The sequence below is a fragment of the Gracilinanus agilis genome, chromosome 3 (assembly GCF_016433145.1).
Source record: "Gracilinanus agilis isolate LMUSP501 chromosome 3, AgileGrace, whole genome shotgun sequence".
Taxonomy (NCBI): domain Eukaryota; kingdom Metazoa; phylum Chordata; class Mammalia; order Didelphimorphia; family Didelphidae; genus Gracilinanus; species Gracilinanus agilis.
In genome coordinates, this window is record NC_058132.1 from 616,584,161 (window position 1) to 616,599,455 (window position 15,295).

Consider the following 15,295-nt stretch of genomic DNA (forward strand, 5'->3'; position numbering starts at 1 on the left):
CAAATCCAGTATTCTTTCCACTCTAATATTTTGCCTCTCTAACCCATACGCAGGTGGCTCTTGTTTCCCCAGACAGCCTCACTCTCTTCAGGATGAAGTCAGGCCAAGACCAAAAGATGAGGTTATACCCAATCATAACCGACATCTATAAAGGAGTTTCTTTACCGAGACCTGTTTCCAGATGAAATAAGTGGGTTAAATGATTTACTCAAGGTCACACAGCCGGGAAATGTCCCACCCAAAACTTCAACACCCAAACTGTGACTGGGAAGAAGGGAGAGGAAGGGAGCAAGTATTATTTAGCCCCTACTGTGCGCCAGATGTTGTGCTAAGCTCTTTACAAATATTATCTCTTTCAAACATTACAACAACCCTAGGAGGTTGAGGCTATTAGGATCTCCATGCCACACTGAGGAAACTGAAGTAGACAGAGGTTAAGGGGCTTGATCAGGGTCAGACAGCTAGTTTGGTGTCAGAGGCCAGGTTTGAATTCAGGTCTTCTTGACTCTCTGAATTCCTGACAGATCTAGCACTATCCATTGCGCTTTCGGCAGTGAGTTGCCCAAGGTCACCCGAGTCATCAGTTGCAGAAGCTTCAAAGGTTCATAGAAGTATCGATGTAGAAATGGAAGGTGTCTTTCAGGTTATCTAGCCTAACCTTCATTTTGACAGTTTAGGAAGTCGAACCCAAGTTCTCTGACTCCAAAATCCAGTGGTTATTTCCCCTCTAGTGCATTGCTTCTCTAAGGGGTGGGGGGTGGGGTGGGATGGAGAGAGACAGGACTATGGGAGTGGGTACAGGGTACGCCTGTCCTCAAGAAACCATCTAATCCAGTCTCCGCCACTGCTCTGAAAATGGTAGAGAAGAGTGTGTTAGGAGGAGGGTGGGAGCTATACTTCCCCCCATCCTTCCCTGCCTCCTCCCATCAGCCCATTGGCTAGGATTGGGGCTTTAAGGCGGAACTAGACGCTCCTAGGCAGAAAGTTCAGACCCGCTCAAGTCTGGGCACGGAGAGCTCTGCCTGATTGGTCACAGTGGCCCGGTTAGCCTCTTATGATTGGCCTAATGGGTATTTCGCCCAGAGAATTAGACTTTCTGCTTTTACCCTCCTCAAGTGTTCCGTTGTGGGGAGGGGGAGGAGGAGGGGCGGTGTCTCGCTGTCCAGCTGTCCCGCCAGTGACGCTTTGAGAGCCCCAGCGCCACTCGGGTTTCCCCCACGGCTCAGCAGTGATGGCTGAGCCAGCATCCCTGGCGTCCTCGGGCTAAATAAGGATCCTGCTCGGGCTGGGTAGGCAAAGACTGGGGTCCCGGGGGGACCAGGGGCTACCACGCCAAACAAGGCGAGGAGGGGAGCTGTATATAAAGGCAGGGGAACGAGGCCACCTGCCTGCCCCGCCCGGTCCGGTGCTTTCCTGGGGGTTCTGCGCCCAGAGCTAACCTAGCCTGTCGACCCCAGCCCCTTCTATTGGTCCCTCTGCCCCAGCTCGGTGGTGAGTTCGGATCCCCTAGTATCCCACTCAGTTTCTGCTATGAGAAGGAAGGGGGGTACTTGGGACCGAGTTTCTACCTAGGCCTTAAATTCCGTGGTCACCATCTGTTCCCCCAGATGTCCAAAGCAGCTCCCGCCAAGAAGCCGTCGGCCCCACCTCCAGGCTGTACCTTGGACATCAATGATCCCCAGGTGCAGAATGCGGCCATCCGCATCCAGGCCTCTTACAGGGGCCACAGGTGAGGGGCCAGGAGAGTTTTGGGGTTGCAAGGGTCAGTAGGGCATCTCTGAATAATGAGAGAGAGAGGAAAGGAGGGAGGGAGGGAGAGAGGGGGAAGGAGGGAAGGAAGGAGTGAGGGAGAGAGGAAGGGAGGGAGGGAGAGAGGGGGAAGGAGGGAGGGAAGGAAGGAGGGAGAGAGGAAGGAGAGAGAGGAAAGGAAGGAAGGAGGGAGAGAGGAGAGAAAGAGAGAGAGTGACACAGTTTGAAACGGAGGTGCACTCCTGAGGACGTGGCCTAGAACCCAGAGGTCAAATGAAGAGAGGCTGTTAGGATAGGTCAATAGTTTCGAGAAAGACTAGGAGGGCACCTCGCCAGGTGAGTCGCCTGTTGTTGGGGGAGGCTTGGTCTCGAGTTGAGCTGTAAGAGACTGGGAGTAGGATTGACATCGACCTCGAACTGGGAACAGGTCCCGGAAAGAGCTGAAGGAGAAGGGGCCACCCCGAGTACTACAGCCGCTGCAGGACGTTGTGCTGATCGAGGGAAGCGCAGCGAAACTGTCCTGTCGGATTTCGGCTTTTCCTGACCCTTTTATCCGCTGGAGCAAAGATGGCAAGGAGCTCCGAGATGGGCCCAAGTACCGCTACGTCTTCGAGGACCCCGACGTGGTGGCCTTGGTGGTGCGCGATGGAGAGCTGGCTGACCTGGGTCAGTACAGCATCAACGTTACCAATCCCTTTGGCGAGTGCTCAGACTCCGCGCGGATACTCGTGGAAGGTACGACCTTCTAGATTCCTGGTCACATCCACCCTACACTTGGGATTTGTTGGGAATTTTTTACTTTCCCTTAACATAACCCATTTCCCAGAATACCGTAATATATCCTCACCACCCGCTCACAAGGGGGCGGGACAATTGGTAGTATTACGGTGGCATAAAGGAATTTGCCCATGGTGAACCCAGGTTTCCTGACTTCACGTTTGGTGCAGGGACCAAGGTTCTGTGCTAACTCTCCATACTGCATTATTTTCGTCTGTAGATCTACAGCACGCATTTTTTTTTTTTTAGCTCTATAAGGTTTTAAAGAGTGCTTTCTTCACAACTCAGTGAATCAGGTGTGCAAGTATTATAATGCATACCTGTTTTACTGAGAAGAACTGCTGGGCTCAGAGGCTGAGTGACTTGCACAGGGTCATACAGCTATCAAGTGACAAGGCTGGGATTTGAACACAGATCCCTTCTGTGTTCTTGTGTAACACTGCCTTCATGTCCACTGTTATAACTCACTTGTGAAAGTGGAAATTGAATTATCTCTAACATCCCTTTTAGCTCTAAACTTCTGTGATGGGCACATCCCCGGAGGAGGAGGGAGGGAGAACTCTTCTTTATCCATCCCTTTGCCCCTTTATCGGTTTTCTCCCTTACACACCCTACAGTCCCAGCAAAGATCAAGAAGGGACCAGACAATGCCAAGGCACGCAAAGGAACCACAGTGACACTGACCGCAGAAATCCTAGGCGAGCCACCTCCTGACGTAGGATGGACCAAGGACGGGCAGGACATTGATGAGGATGACAGGCGAGAGACAGGGCTCTGGGCAGAGGATGGGGCTCTGGATGGGAGGAAGGGGTGGAGCCTCGGGTACGGCTGGGGGATGGGCCCTAGAGATCAAGGTGGCCTGAGGGAAAGCCAGTACAGATACCCTCTCACTCGATCTCTTCCAGGGTGTTCTACGAAATCGGCAGCACTACCACTACGCTGACCATCCGCCGGGCCACAGCTGAGGATAGCGGCAAGTACGAGGTCTACGTGGAGAACAGCCTGGGGATGGACCAGAGTTTCGCCCGCTTGGATGTTGCCTGAGGGGAATCTTTGGATCTTTCATCCTTGTTCTGGGTGTCGGGGCTGTTACTACGTCCCTTCTTCGGGTTGCAGATAATAAAGTTATGATCGCTCTGATACTCCCCGTGTCATCTTTTTCATTTGGGGAGGTAGGGGGCAGAAAGTCCGGTTCCCCAAGCTAGACTTAGCCCCTCTGCCTCCGTTTTTCATACTTTCGAGTATCACAGAATATCAGAGCTGGAAGGGATCTTAGAGCTCCTCGAGGAGACAATTACCTGGTGTACTGGAAAGAATACTGAACAGAGGCTTGAGTAGGAGTCCCTACTCTACCATTACTGTGTCACAGGGGGAAGTCACTTAGTTAGACAACTAGGTGGCGCAGTGGATAGAGTGGTGGGCTTGGAGACAAGTTCTGTGATCTTAAGCAAGTCACGACAACCTCTTTAAGCCTCAGTTTCACTATCAATAAAGTGAAAATTGCACCTACTTTCTAGAGGTATGAGAATAAAATGAAATGGCATATTTAGAATGCCTTGCAAACCTTACAGGTATATAAATGCTATTATCTCTGAGCCAAAGTTTTCTCATCTTCAAACAAGAAGCATTTATTATCTATAAAAGGAGAGAGTGGCGAGTGGGTTGACTTCTAAGTGCCTCAGTTTCCTCACCTGCAAAAGGGGTGGGAGAATTTTATTTCTAGCTCAACCTATGATCCTTTGACACGTTGGAATGGAATAGAGTCTAAGGTTCCCTACAGTTTTTATTACTCTCCATCACCAAATGAAAGATTCAAGTCTCTGTGGCTCTATCCTAGTCTCCACCACCATCTCTTCCCTCTCTTTGTTTTCCTCTCCCTCCCCTTCCTTCTACCTCTCTCTGCTTCCTCCCTTTCCTTCTGTCCTATTAACATTTTTATTATTGCCAGATCACTCTTTGTTCCCTTCACCCTACCCAATCTGAGGGGGGGGGGGGGGCGGGCTTTTTCTAGCCTTTATCTGCTTTATCTAACCTACTTTCTGAGCCCCCATCCCTGTTGCTCTTCGTACCCTGAGGAGGAGCCATCGTCTGGTGACCGAAAGACCTGACCTGCTCTGTGATTTTGAGAAAATTACATTCCCTCTCTGGGCTTCACTTTGCTAATTTTTCTCCCTTTTATTTAAGAGGGAATTGGACTGCCTTACCCATGAGGTCCTTCCCAACTCTGACTCCTACAATTTCTTTGACCATTCCCAGCCCCAGTAGATAAGGCCCCACCCTTCTCCAGGTTCTATCCCCGCCCCCTTGCTCTTGAGGCCCCGCCCCCTCAAAGGTCTCTATCCTTGTAACCCGCTAGGGGAGGGAAAGCCTCGAAACTACAATTCCCGGCATGCCCTTCCGAGGAGTTATCGCGAAGTCCGAGAGGACACGTGTGCGGAAGAATTGTGGAATTGACCAGGGATCCCGGCGCGACGAGTTGATGTGAGGGGCAGTGGGCACTCCGGGAGTCTGGCTGCTCCCCCGCCTTCGCCCTCGCGCGCGTGCGCGTGCCCGCCCACTCCCACTCTCCCCCGCCGGCAAAGGGCGGGGTGTGGGCGTAGGCGGGCCGCGGGGTGCGGACTTGAGGGAGGGGTAGCTGGGGCTACTGTCTGGGGGGCCGGATTGGGGTCAATGTCGGGTTCTGGGCCTTTGGAGATCGGGGGTTCGGAATTTGAAAGGTCATTGTTCGCTGTCCAGCATCCGTACTGTTTTGGGGGGCTGTACTTGGCAGGGGTCCGAGGTGGTGTGAGGTTCAGGGGCTTATGGGAGGGAGGGTTAGTGTCAGGGCTCAGGTTCTGTAGAGGTTGGGGTTCACTTCTGAAAGGACTCCTTAGGGTTCAAAGTCTGGAGTCTGAAGGGGTTCATGGATCTAGGGTTTAAGAATTGGGGGTCTGCGAAGTTTGTTCTAGTGGGAACAGTATTGGGGTTTGGAGTCCCGGGTTTGAGGGTCTGAAGGGAATCTGTGATTTCAAAACTGGTTGGAGTTCCAGTCTGAAGGAGGTGGTTTGGGGAATTTGGAGGTTTAGGGTGTGGAAGAGACCTGGGAGCCTCAGGAGACTGAGCAATCTGTTTGGGGCTTTCAGGGATTAGGTGGTACCCTTCATCATGCTCAAAGCGGTGATCCTGATTGGAGGCCCCCAGAAGGGTGAGACCCCCTGGGGTGTGTGTGACAATGTGCCCATAGCTTCCTCCCTGTCCCCCTCCCTCAATCCCCCATCCCCCTCTGTGATACTCTCATGCTAAGCTGGGCTGCTTTGACCTTCCACTCTCCATCTACTGAGATGGTCCTCTCCCAGGAAGGGTGGCTAGGCTGGAGGCTAGGAGGGGGAAGCATCTAAGACTCTTCACCCTAACCCCAGGGACAAGATTCCGGCCTTTGTCTTTTGAGGTGCCCAAACCACTCTTTCCTGTGGCAGGAGTTCCTATGATCCAGCATCACATAGAAGCCTGTGCCCAGGTAACTCTCTCAAGGTAGTACTGGACCCTCCTCCAAAGAATGCTCTTTCCAGGATCTCCCCATATGGTTAAGCAAACCTTTCTCCAATAATTTAAGACCCTCGATCATCCCCTGATACAGAGTCCAGACTCAGGAAGAGTTCCATTGTATCCTCAAGACACTAGTTTGCCTGTGATCTAGGCAAGTTACTTCACTTTTGTTTATCCCAGTTTACTCAACTGCAAAATGGGAGTAATAGCACCAATATTGCAAGGTTAATTTGAGAATCCAATAAGAATATATGTAAAGCATTTAGCACAATGCCTGACATACCCAAGCATTTAATAAATGCTTGTTTTTTCCTTCTATACCCATTTCTGTCATTACCTTCTCCTTCCTTTCTACCTTGTAACCCTAAATATTTCTCTTTCTAACCTTACCCTCATATGCCTTCACAGGTTCATGGGATGCAAGAAATTCTCCTCATTGGTTTCTACCAACCAGATGAGCCATTGACACGATTCTTGGAGGCTGCTCAACAGGAGTTCAATCTTCCTATTAGGTGGGTGGGGATGGGGGTGGGATGGGCGATGCTGCCTCTGTATAGGCACCTCAGGGTGAGGCCACTTAGATAGCTGAGGCTCTGTGGGAGCCTAAAGTTCCTTTGAATTTCTGGGGCCTTAACTGAAGTGAGTTAACTTGAGTGGAGATGCCCCAGGGACTAAGATAGATCAGGGGTTTAGGCCAAGGGGAGTGAGTGCTTCTCTCTAGATCTCATCTGAGGGGTCTTTTGGGCTTCAGGTACCTGCAAGAATTTGCCCCCCTGGGTACAGGGGGAGGCCTGTATCATTTCCGAGACCAGATCCTGGCAGGGGGCCCTGAAGCCTTCTTCGTGCTTAATGCTGATGTCTGCTCAGACTTCCCATTGGGTGCTATGCTAGATGCTCACAGACGAGAGCCCCATCCTTTTTTGCTCCTTGGCACTACGGTGAGAGAGATGGAATGGTTGGGAAAGGACTCAAAGCGGATCCTAGGTGTCAGTAGCTATGGGGGTGGAGGTGAAAAGCCTGACCTTGTTTAAAACAACATAAGAGACTGAAGAAAAGTTAGTGAGGGGGAGTCGATTGAGAAGCCACTGATCCCTTGGGCAACCTCTTGTTGCTCTTTCTTTGGAGTGAGGTGTGGGGAAGGCCACAGCTAAGTCTCCCCACTTTGTTTGATGGTTGAGGTTTGTGGAGGTGTGTGTCGGGACTGGAGGGGATAGAAGAGAAAGAATCAAGACCTTGGCTCACACATCTCTGTCTCTCAGGCAAACAGGACTCAATCCCTCAATTATGGCTGTATCGTGGAGAATCCAGAAACACACGAGGTAAGGAGAGGAGGGTCTGGTGCCTGTCTCCTAGGCAGCTGGAGTTCTAGACTTTTCTCTGGCCCTTCCCTTAGAGAATCTGAGTGCAATTGGTTTTGGTTGGGTATTCCATCTCTGGGTCCTTGGGAAAGTGATTGGGCTTGACTTCTTTCTCTAGTTTTTGCTGCTAATCGCAGTGATACCCCCAGAGGGAGCTGTGCTCAAATCTGAACCCCAGTAGCAGTCCTGAGGCTAGGCCTTTTGGGGGGCCTTGGCAGTCAGGCCCTTCTTACCAATTGTCTTAACCGAAGAAGCCCTTGGTCTCTGAGCAGCAGTGGCCAGCCTTTTTCAGCCCCCCAGTTCTTCTCGTCATCTTCAGGTTTTGCACTATGTGGAGAAACCAAGCACATTTGTGAGTGACATCATCAACTGTGGCATTTACCTCTTCTCCCCGGAAGCCTTGAAACCCCTTCGTGACGTCTTCCAGCGGAACCAGCAGGACCAGCAACTGTGAGCGGCATCCCACAGACCCTTCCACAGTGTCCTCTCTTCTGCCTCCTCCTCCTTTCCTTCTTGGCCCCATCCTGTCTGCTCTCTCCTAGTTCCCCCTTCATCTCATCCACCCTCTGCCCTTTTTGCTTTCACCCCATCTTGTTCACGTGACTTTGGAACAATTATCTCCTAGAGCCCTGCCCCTACCCCCAGCCAGCCCCGGGATTCTCCCTTCATCATATTGTTCTGTGACCCCAAGCCCCAGGGCCAGGGCCCCTTCCTTCCTGAGATCCCCTGGATTGGCCTCCCATATCCACTTCCTCATCTCATGCAGCCCCTACTTCATGTCTCGTTCCTTCACGTTTACCATTCTTACTCTGCTTCAGCTTGTGTTTCCATCTCCTTTCGATTCTGTTTGTTTCTGGTGTCTTTTGTCTCTGCCATCTCCCTCTTCATCTTTTTCTGGCCTCACCAGCTGCCTTGATCTGGGGTGAGTGTCTGTCTCTGAATCAAGGGATAGGGGAAGAGATAGAAACTGTGTAGGGCTTTAGGAGCTGTGAGTGTATAAGGGAAGGACTAGCAGAGGTAAGGGGGGGGGCACACTAGGACCCGGGATCATTCACTTTCCAGGCTTCCCCTCAGGGCTGGGGCAGGTGGAGGGTGGCCTTGAGATTGCTTCATATCCTTGGGTGGTGCTGTGGTACCTGAACTCCCCAGATGGTGGTCACTGCCCCCTCCAGGAATATGCTGTAGGGTGGTGGTGTCATACAAAAGCTGGAAATGTACTTGGAAGGGTGATGGGCTTCCTTAGGCATCACCCCCAAACTACCTTGTCCCCTGAGCCCCAAACCTTGATTTCCTTAGGGACGGCTCTTCAGGCAGCTGGCCTGGGGCAGGGACCATCCGGCTGGAGCAGGATGTATTCACAGCACTCTCTGGTCAGGGCCAGATCTACGTCCACCTTACTGATGGTATCTGGAGCCAAATCAAGTCTGCAGGGTAGGGAGGGGGCATTCTGGGTTGAGAGAGCCTGGGTGGAAGGGCATGGGGTCGAGGCTTATCTGCTTTTGACCTCTTCCTTCCTGTCCCTGTAGTTCTGCCCTTTATGCCTCTCGTCTCTATCTGAATCGATACCAACTCACTCACCCTGAGCGACTGGCCCAACTCACTCCTGGAGGCCCCTGCATCCGAGGTAATGTCCCTCTGCTCCCCGGGGTCAGTTCAGACCCCAGCCCTTGTTTGCTGAAACATACCTCTGGATGGCTTCTACTTCTGGGACCCTCCAGTCCTTCCCCTTCTTAGGGCTGGTTTGGGACATTTTGTTTCCCAGGCTTTCTCTTTTGTTTGTAGGAAATGTTTTTATCCACCCAACGGCTAAGGTGGCCTCGTCTGCAGTGGTAAGTGGCTCATGGTTCTAAGGAGCCTAGATAGGAAACATGGGCAGTGACTCTCAGCACTGAGCCCCCTCAGGATTTTAGTCCTGCTTCTGCCATTAACTAGCTATGTCACTCAGGCAAGTCCCAGTTTTTCTAGGCCTCAGTTTCTTCATTTGTAAAATTGAGAGATTGTACTAGATATTCTCCAACCCTAATATTCTGTTCTATCCATAGCTTGGTCCTAATGTCTCCATTGGGGAAGGGGTGACTATAGGTGAAGGGGTTCGACTCCGAGAGTCCATTGTCCTTCATGGAGCTACTCTGCAGGTATGGTGCTGGACTAGGGGTTCTTGGAGGGGACCGAGGAAATAGGGTTCAGAGGACTTACTAGAAACACCATGTTCCCTTCGGGTAGAGAGCGGAAAGTGGGCGATTTGGTCTCTCAATCCTTTGGTACTGGTGGATGTGCCTTCTTGTACCTTCCCCATGAGAGCTTGATAGGGCTAAGGGCCAGGACTAGAGTCTGATCTCAGTCCAGAGATGAGCGCGCTTGTCCTCGGAACAGACTCAGGAAAAGGGGTGCATGGACAACTAGCCTCATGAATCCAATCCCAGATGCCAGTCCTCTGCAGTAGCTGAGGATGTAAATTCACGATAGCCGGCAGAATCAGTCACTACAGTATTTGCTTTAGGTGACACAGAATATAGGCCGGGCCATGAGGGAGAGCCAGCCTTCAGGGTCCGGAGCACCGAGGCCTCCAGGAGGGTGAGGGAGCCCCTGCCCCCTCAGCTTAGAAGGCCCGACACCTAAAGGAGGAATCCCAATTGGGAATGTCATGGCGATGGTTTGCTTGGTCTTTCCAAGGAGACCAGGACACTTGTTTTCTATGACTAGGACTAGAAAGTTTAGAGTAAGGGAGATGACTGCTTGCCAGCCTGGAGCCCAGGAGAAGGGACCGAAATACCTCCAGTGTGCCTGCCGGAGGCCCCGGCCATTCACACAGGGTGCATGCTAAGAGTTGTGAGAAGAGGTCAGGACCACCATGGCTCACATTTACAGAGTGTTTTCAGTTTGCAAAGAACTTCATGACTATTAGCTCATTTTATCCTCACGGCAACCTTGTGAACAGGGTCCTATTATTATAGATGAGGAAACTTGATTGAAGTGTTAAGGGATTTGCCCAGGGTCACTGGCACACCGCTGGTAGGTGTCTGAGGCAGGATTCAAACTCAGGTTTTCCTGCCTCTGATCCAGCGGAGCCCTATATCCCCATGACACCATGAGCAGAGCTGAAAGCGCAGGGCCAGAAAGAGGCCACTAAGAAGTGGGAGGCCCTGTTGGCCAGGGGCATGGGGATTTGCTCTTACTGAAACCCCTCATGCTTCTCTCTTGTACTTAGCAGAAAACCCTTTGAGCACCCAAGGATCGTGTGCTGCTTTCAGGGAGGAAGGAAAATGGTTGTGCCTGCCTTGGGTGGTGGCACCAGTGAGACCATTGTCAGTCTTGTGCATAGGAAGGAGGAATGGGAATGGAAGGGTGCAGGGGCACAGGGAAGGCCTGGGAACCGGAGCCCTCTGTCCCCCCCCCCCACAGGAGCACACGTGTGTGCTGCACAGTATTGTAGGCTGGGGGAGCACAGTAGGGCGATGGGCCCGAGTGGAGGGCACTGCCAACGACCCCAACCCCAACGATCCTCGGGCCCGAATGGACAGCGAGAGCCTTTTCCGAGACGGGAAGTTACTGCCAGCCATCACCATCCTGGGTATGGCAAATGCCCCCTGTGCTGGGGGAGGGCAGGGAGTGGGAAGAAGGGGCTGGCGCTGGGCTGCTGGTCTGCGCCAGTATCCCCAGGACTGCCATTATTGTGTGGGCCGAGTGGTGGCTGTGGGAGGGCATCCACAAAACCACCCTGGCCATCGTGACCCCACGAGGGCATCTCCTTGCCTAATTTGGCTAAGATCCAGGCAGCAGACTGGGGCACTGCTGGTGCGTGCCAGTGGCCTTTGGCTCTCCTCCCTTCCCTGACACCTTGTGCCCATCCTACTCACCCTGCAGGCTGCCGGGTTAGAATTCCTGCCGAAGTGCTGATCCTGAATTCCATTGTATTGCCACACAAGGAGCTGAGTCGGAGCTTCACCAACCAGATCATCCTCTGAAAGGGGGGATTTGGGGAAAGATGCACCCCTGCCTCCCCGGTTAGCCTGGCTTTTCAGGCCGCTTCTGGCTCTGGACAGGAAGGGATGGAGTGGGTTGAGGTGAACCCTCTCTGGGGTGGTGGGAGGTATGTGGGTGGCCAGGGCGCTCCTCCCTTTCCACCGCCCAATAAACCCCCATGAACCTTGGAGCCAGGACTGTCTCCCGCCTGTGACTGGAGTGAGGGGGGCAGCTGAGTCAGGGCCCCCCCACCCCCCCACTCACATTAGCATTTAAATTGGAGTCTCTGGGCTGCAGGCTCATGAATAATGAATCTGGATTCGTGGTAAATCTCCCCCCCTTCATCCTCTTGTGCTGCTCTGGAGGGAGACACACATTGCCTCACATCCCATCCTGTCTTCCCCCCTGAAAAACTTCACCCAATAAATAACCTACACTGCCCCCCCCCCGTTGCCCTCCCCACAATGCTGAGCCTCTCCTTTGTGGGTCTGCCTGGAGCAGAAGGGATTGATTACCAGGGGGAGCGGGAAGCCTCTAGGTTGATTGTTGGTACTGGGGGAAAGCTGGGCTCAGGAGATGGAGTCCTGGACCCGAGTTAGAGCCAGGTCCCCCCTCAGTGTGAGCCGCACTCCAATCCCCACCCTGCTCCGCTTTGCTAGCTCCATCTGCTACCCAAGTTCCACTGTGAGCAGAGAAGAGATCCCTCTTCCCGTCTCCATCTCTCTGGGGCTGCCTTCTGCTCCTTGGGCTCGGGGTGGGAGAGGCTGTGTGGCTCACAGTGGGAGGTGGTGTTTGGTGGGGGTGGGGGGGGAAGGAGAGGGACTCGGCCAGATTTGAGGAGCCGGTAGGGTTTCTGTGGCCACCCCCTTCCCTTCCCTGAGAGATTTCTTCCTCTCCCCACCCCAAGGCACCTGAACTCTCCAAGAAACCAACTTTGTCCCCACCCTGTGTGCCTGTGACCCCCGTGTGCTCCCCCCTCTCCCCCTTCTCCCAGCTGTGGGTGCGGAGCTTAGTTGCCAGATGAGCTGGTAATGATCGTAATCTGCTAATTGAGAGGAGTCTAATTACCCGAAGAGAATGGGGGGGGGGGTAGGGAGTGGGGAGGAGGAGGGGTATCATCCGCAGGAGGTTGCGTGTTGGGGGGAGGGTTACCCATCTGAGATCCCAAGGCTGGACGCTGGGTAGGGTTGGGGAGGCTTCAAGAAGACGGGCGATTTGGAAGGACCCACTAGAAGGCAGGCTGTGGGCATCAGATAAATGCCAGCTTTAGGGGTTCGGGGGAGTTAGACTGCTGTGGAGAGTGGAAAATGTGTTTTCCTGGCCCTTAACCCCTAGAGGCTGCTCCTAGAAGGGGAGCAGGAAATGTCAGCCGCTTTCCCTAGCACTGTTCCTACCTCTCTGTGTGCACTTTTGCCTCCCTTTCCCTCCAGATCCTGGGGTTTGGTTTTTCTCCAGGTGCCTCTCAGCTTGGCACATGAATTCCCTCCCAGGTGCAACATGCCTCCGTGTGAATGGGGGGTTGGGGGGTGCAATGAGTTGGACTGGGGTCTTGCCCCCCCTCCTGACCCTGCCGTTCTGTGTGAGTGGTAGAGGCCATGGCAGCTCCGTCATAAATATGATAATTTAATTATTTTCTCAGCAAAACACCGTGAAATCCAATAAGTCTGTGTCAGGCCCTGGCCTCCGGGACAACCCCCCCCCCACACACACACACACATACACACTTCATTGGGGAAGGAGGGGAGAGAGGGTCTGGATGTTCTGTTGTGTGTTGGGGGGCTGAGGGAAGGGAATAGTAATGGGAGAGAACATGGCATCTTCCTCACACCAGTTCTCTCACTTTGGGGGGGCAATATGTTCCTGTGGGGGCAGGACAAGAGCTTAAATAGAAGAGAAAGGCATGAAACAGAACAGCATAGATTAGTACCAGGAGACGTGAGGGGAGAGTTGAGAAGAAACCTGGGACCCAGATTCCTTCTTGCTTCCAACCTAGGATGAAAAGAACTCTAGGAAAGAGGAATGTTGGATAGGGTGGGGGTGGGGGGGGATTTACTAGGCTATAAAATGAGAGGGAGTGGGTGAGTAACGGAGAGTATGGAAATGGGGAACAGAAGATACTGGGAACAGGGTTAGAAGATGGGGATGGGTAGATTGATGAGGGGTGGAGGAGGGGAGAGGGATGCGGGGGAGGTGAAAGCTCCTGCCATTAGAGCTTTTCTCCTTTTCCATAAAAAGATTATTCTGTAAAATCAGAGAGGGGGAGAAAGCACTAGTGGGGGAAGAGAGGGATGAGGTGACACATGGGGAAGAGGTAGGGACAGGAATTCCAAAGAGAGGTACATTTGGACTAGTATCAGGAACCAGAAATTACAGTTTGGGGATGGAAATGGACCAAACTCAAAAGGTGGGACAGATGAGGTCTGGGCTAAAGATGAAGACAAGAACAGAGACTTGGAAGGAAGATAAGCGATGGGGAAAGAGCAGAGCCTAGCCCAAGATTCCTTGGACCCTACAAACTAAGCACATAAGTTACTCTGAGAGCCTGAATCTATGTTCCCTTCCCCCTCTTCCTCCCCCAAGCACTTAGCAGCCATTAGCTGGGGAGCAGATTGCAGCACCCCCCCTTCCCCCACCCTATGGAAGCTGGCACAGCTGGGCGCTCCTCCACATCTGCCACATCAGCACTGAACACAGCTGGATGCACCCAGAGCCACCCCCCCCCACTTCCTAAAGCAGGGAGGAGGCTGGGCAGGGACAGTTCCTGGGACATCCCTCCCCCTTCACATGCTCCCCAAGACCGAAAGGCACACAATCACACTATGACACAGAAGCACACTAACACACAGGCTGACATACACACAATGAAACACAGATACACCCCCTGACAGACATACAAACACGAGGTACTGATAGACACAGACACGAAAACTGACAAAAACACACAATTACTCTGACAGGCTCACACACCTTCATTTTTCTCTCCCACTTTCTCCTCCTCCCCCTTTGCCTCCCTCACTAGTCTGGGGCCTGTTTCAGCACTCTCTTTCCCCCGCCACTTCTCCCAACACCTGGGCCTTTAGGGAACCTCAGCCCTGTCCCTAGAATTAGCCTCTTCTGGACTAGGGCTGGGGGATGTGTCCCAGCCACCGGCTCTCAAACCCCAAATTGCTGGGAAGAAGTGTCTGAGGCACCACAGAGGGAAAGCAAGATCAGTGGAGCACCCGAATTTCCACATGCCACATAATGGCCTTCCTCTTGCTTGACCCATGGGGCATAGAGAAGCAAGCCCCCCCCCCCTTACTCCACATTAGGGGCTTAGATACTGATTATGCCCCGAATTCTCCTTGGGTCTGTCCTTGACTCTTTGGGGGTATTGGTGGGGATCTGAATTAACTTATCGCCTTAGGCTTCTCTTTCACTTTTCTAGCACATCCTCAAGGGTCAAGCACCCACCCCTCAGCAATGTAGATACTCTTGTCCTTCCTGAGGAAAAGCTGCTCTCTGAATTAGGAAACAGTCTGGACTCTGAGCTTCAGACTGTCCCCCTTGGCATCTGCTCTATTCCCCAGATCCTTGGGGTTTGCCTTTCTTTAGGTCCACAACTCTCCATCTATCCTTCAGGCTCTGTTCTACTTGGACTGAGGCTGCCCTGGGATGATGGAAGAGGGAATTCTCCAAGGTCTGCTTCTTAATGCCGAGAAGCTCTCCCTCTTTGTCCCCTTACTCTGAAGGGTTCCCCACTCCATTCCCCAAATCACTACAGACTGTCTAACCCCAAGCATCTGGCCATGTCCCCTTTCCTTTTCCTATCCCTTCTGATTCTCTCCCCATCTCTGACCTCCCCCTCCCTCCTTCCCCCCTTCTCTCTCTCTCTCTCTCTCTCTCTCTCTCTCTCTCTCTCTCTCTCTCTCTCTCTCTCTCTC

General features: G+C 52.8%; 2 protein-coding genes across 5 annotated transcripts; both read left to right on the top strand.

Annotated features, from left to right (window-relative positions):
- The first annotated feature begins 1,198 nt into the window (after nt 1–1,198).
- Nucleotides 1,199–3,655, top strand: SPEGNB (SPEG neighbor). 2 transcript variants are annotated; one of them, XM_044667568.1, is made up of 5 exons: nt 1,199–1,289; nt 1,608–1,729; nt 2,177–2,484; nt 3,144–3,285; nt 3,432–3,655. In XM_044667568.1, exons 2-5 carry the CDS (start codon nt 1,608–1,610, stop codon nt 3,568–3,570), a joined length of 711 nt encoding a protein of 236 aa, XP_044523503.1. In that variant the 5' UTR covers nt 1,199–1,289; the 3' UTR covers nt 3,571–3,655. The 2 variants fall into 2 exon arrangements, with proteins under 2 accessions (XP_044523503.1, XP_044523504.1); XM_044667569.1 differs by lacking the exon at nt 1,199–1,289 and adding an exon at nt 1,401–1,491.
- Nucleotides 3,656–4,988: 1,333 nt separating this feature from the next.
- On the top strand, nt 4,989–11,562 carry GMPPA (GDP-mannose pyrophosphorylase A). 3 transcript variants are annotated; one of them, XM_044667570.1, is made up of 14 exons: nt 4,989–5,007; nt 5,649–5,710; nt 5,925–6,022; nt 6,460–6,563; nt 6,803–6,989; nt 7,311–7,370; nt 7,729–7,859; nt 8,317–8,331; nt 8,706–8,840; nt 8,936–9,033; nt 9,192–9,238; nt 9,452–9,544; nt 10,812–10,980; nt 11,274–11,562. In XM_044667570.1, the coding sequence occupies exons 2-14, from the start codon at nt 5,671–5,673 to the stop codon at nt 11,372–11,374; spliced, it is 1,278 nt and encodes a 425-aa protein (XP_044523505.1). In that variant the 5' UTR covers nt 4,989–5,007; nt 5,649–5,670; the 3' UTR covers nt 11,375–11,562. The 3 variants fall into 3 exon arrangements, with proteins under 3 accessions (XP_044523505.1, XP_044523507.1, XP_044523506.1); XM_044667571.1 differs by lacking the exon at nt 4,989–5,007 and adding an exon at nt 5,202–5,243; XM_044667572.1 differs by lacking the exon at nt 8,317–8,331.
- Nucleotides 11,563–15,295: the final 3,733 nt, after the last annotated feature.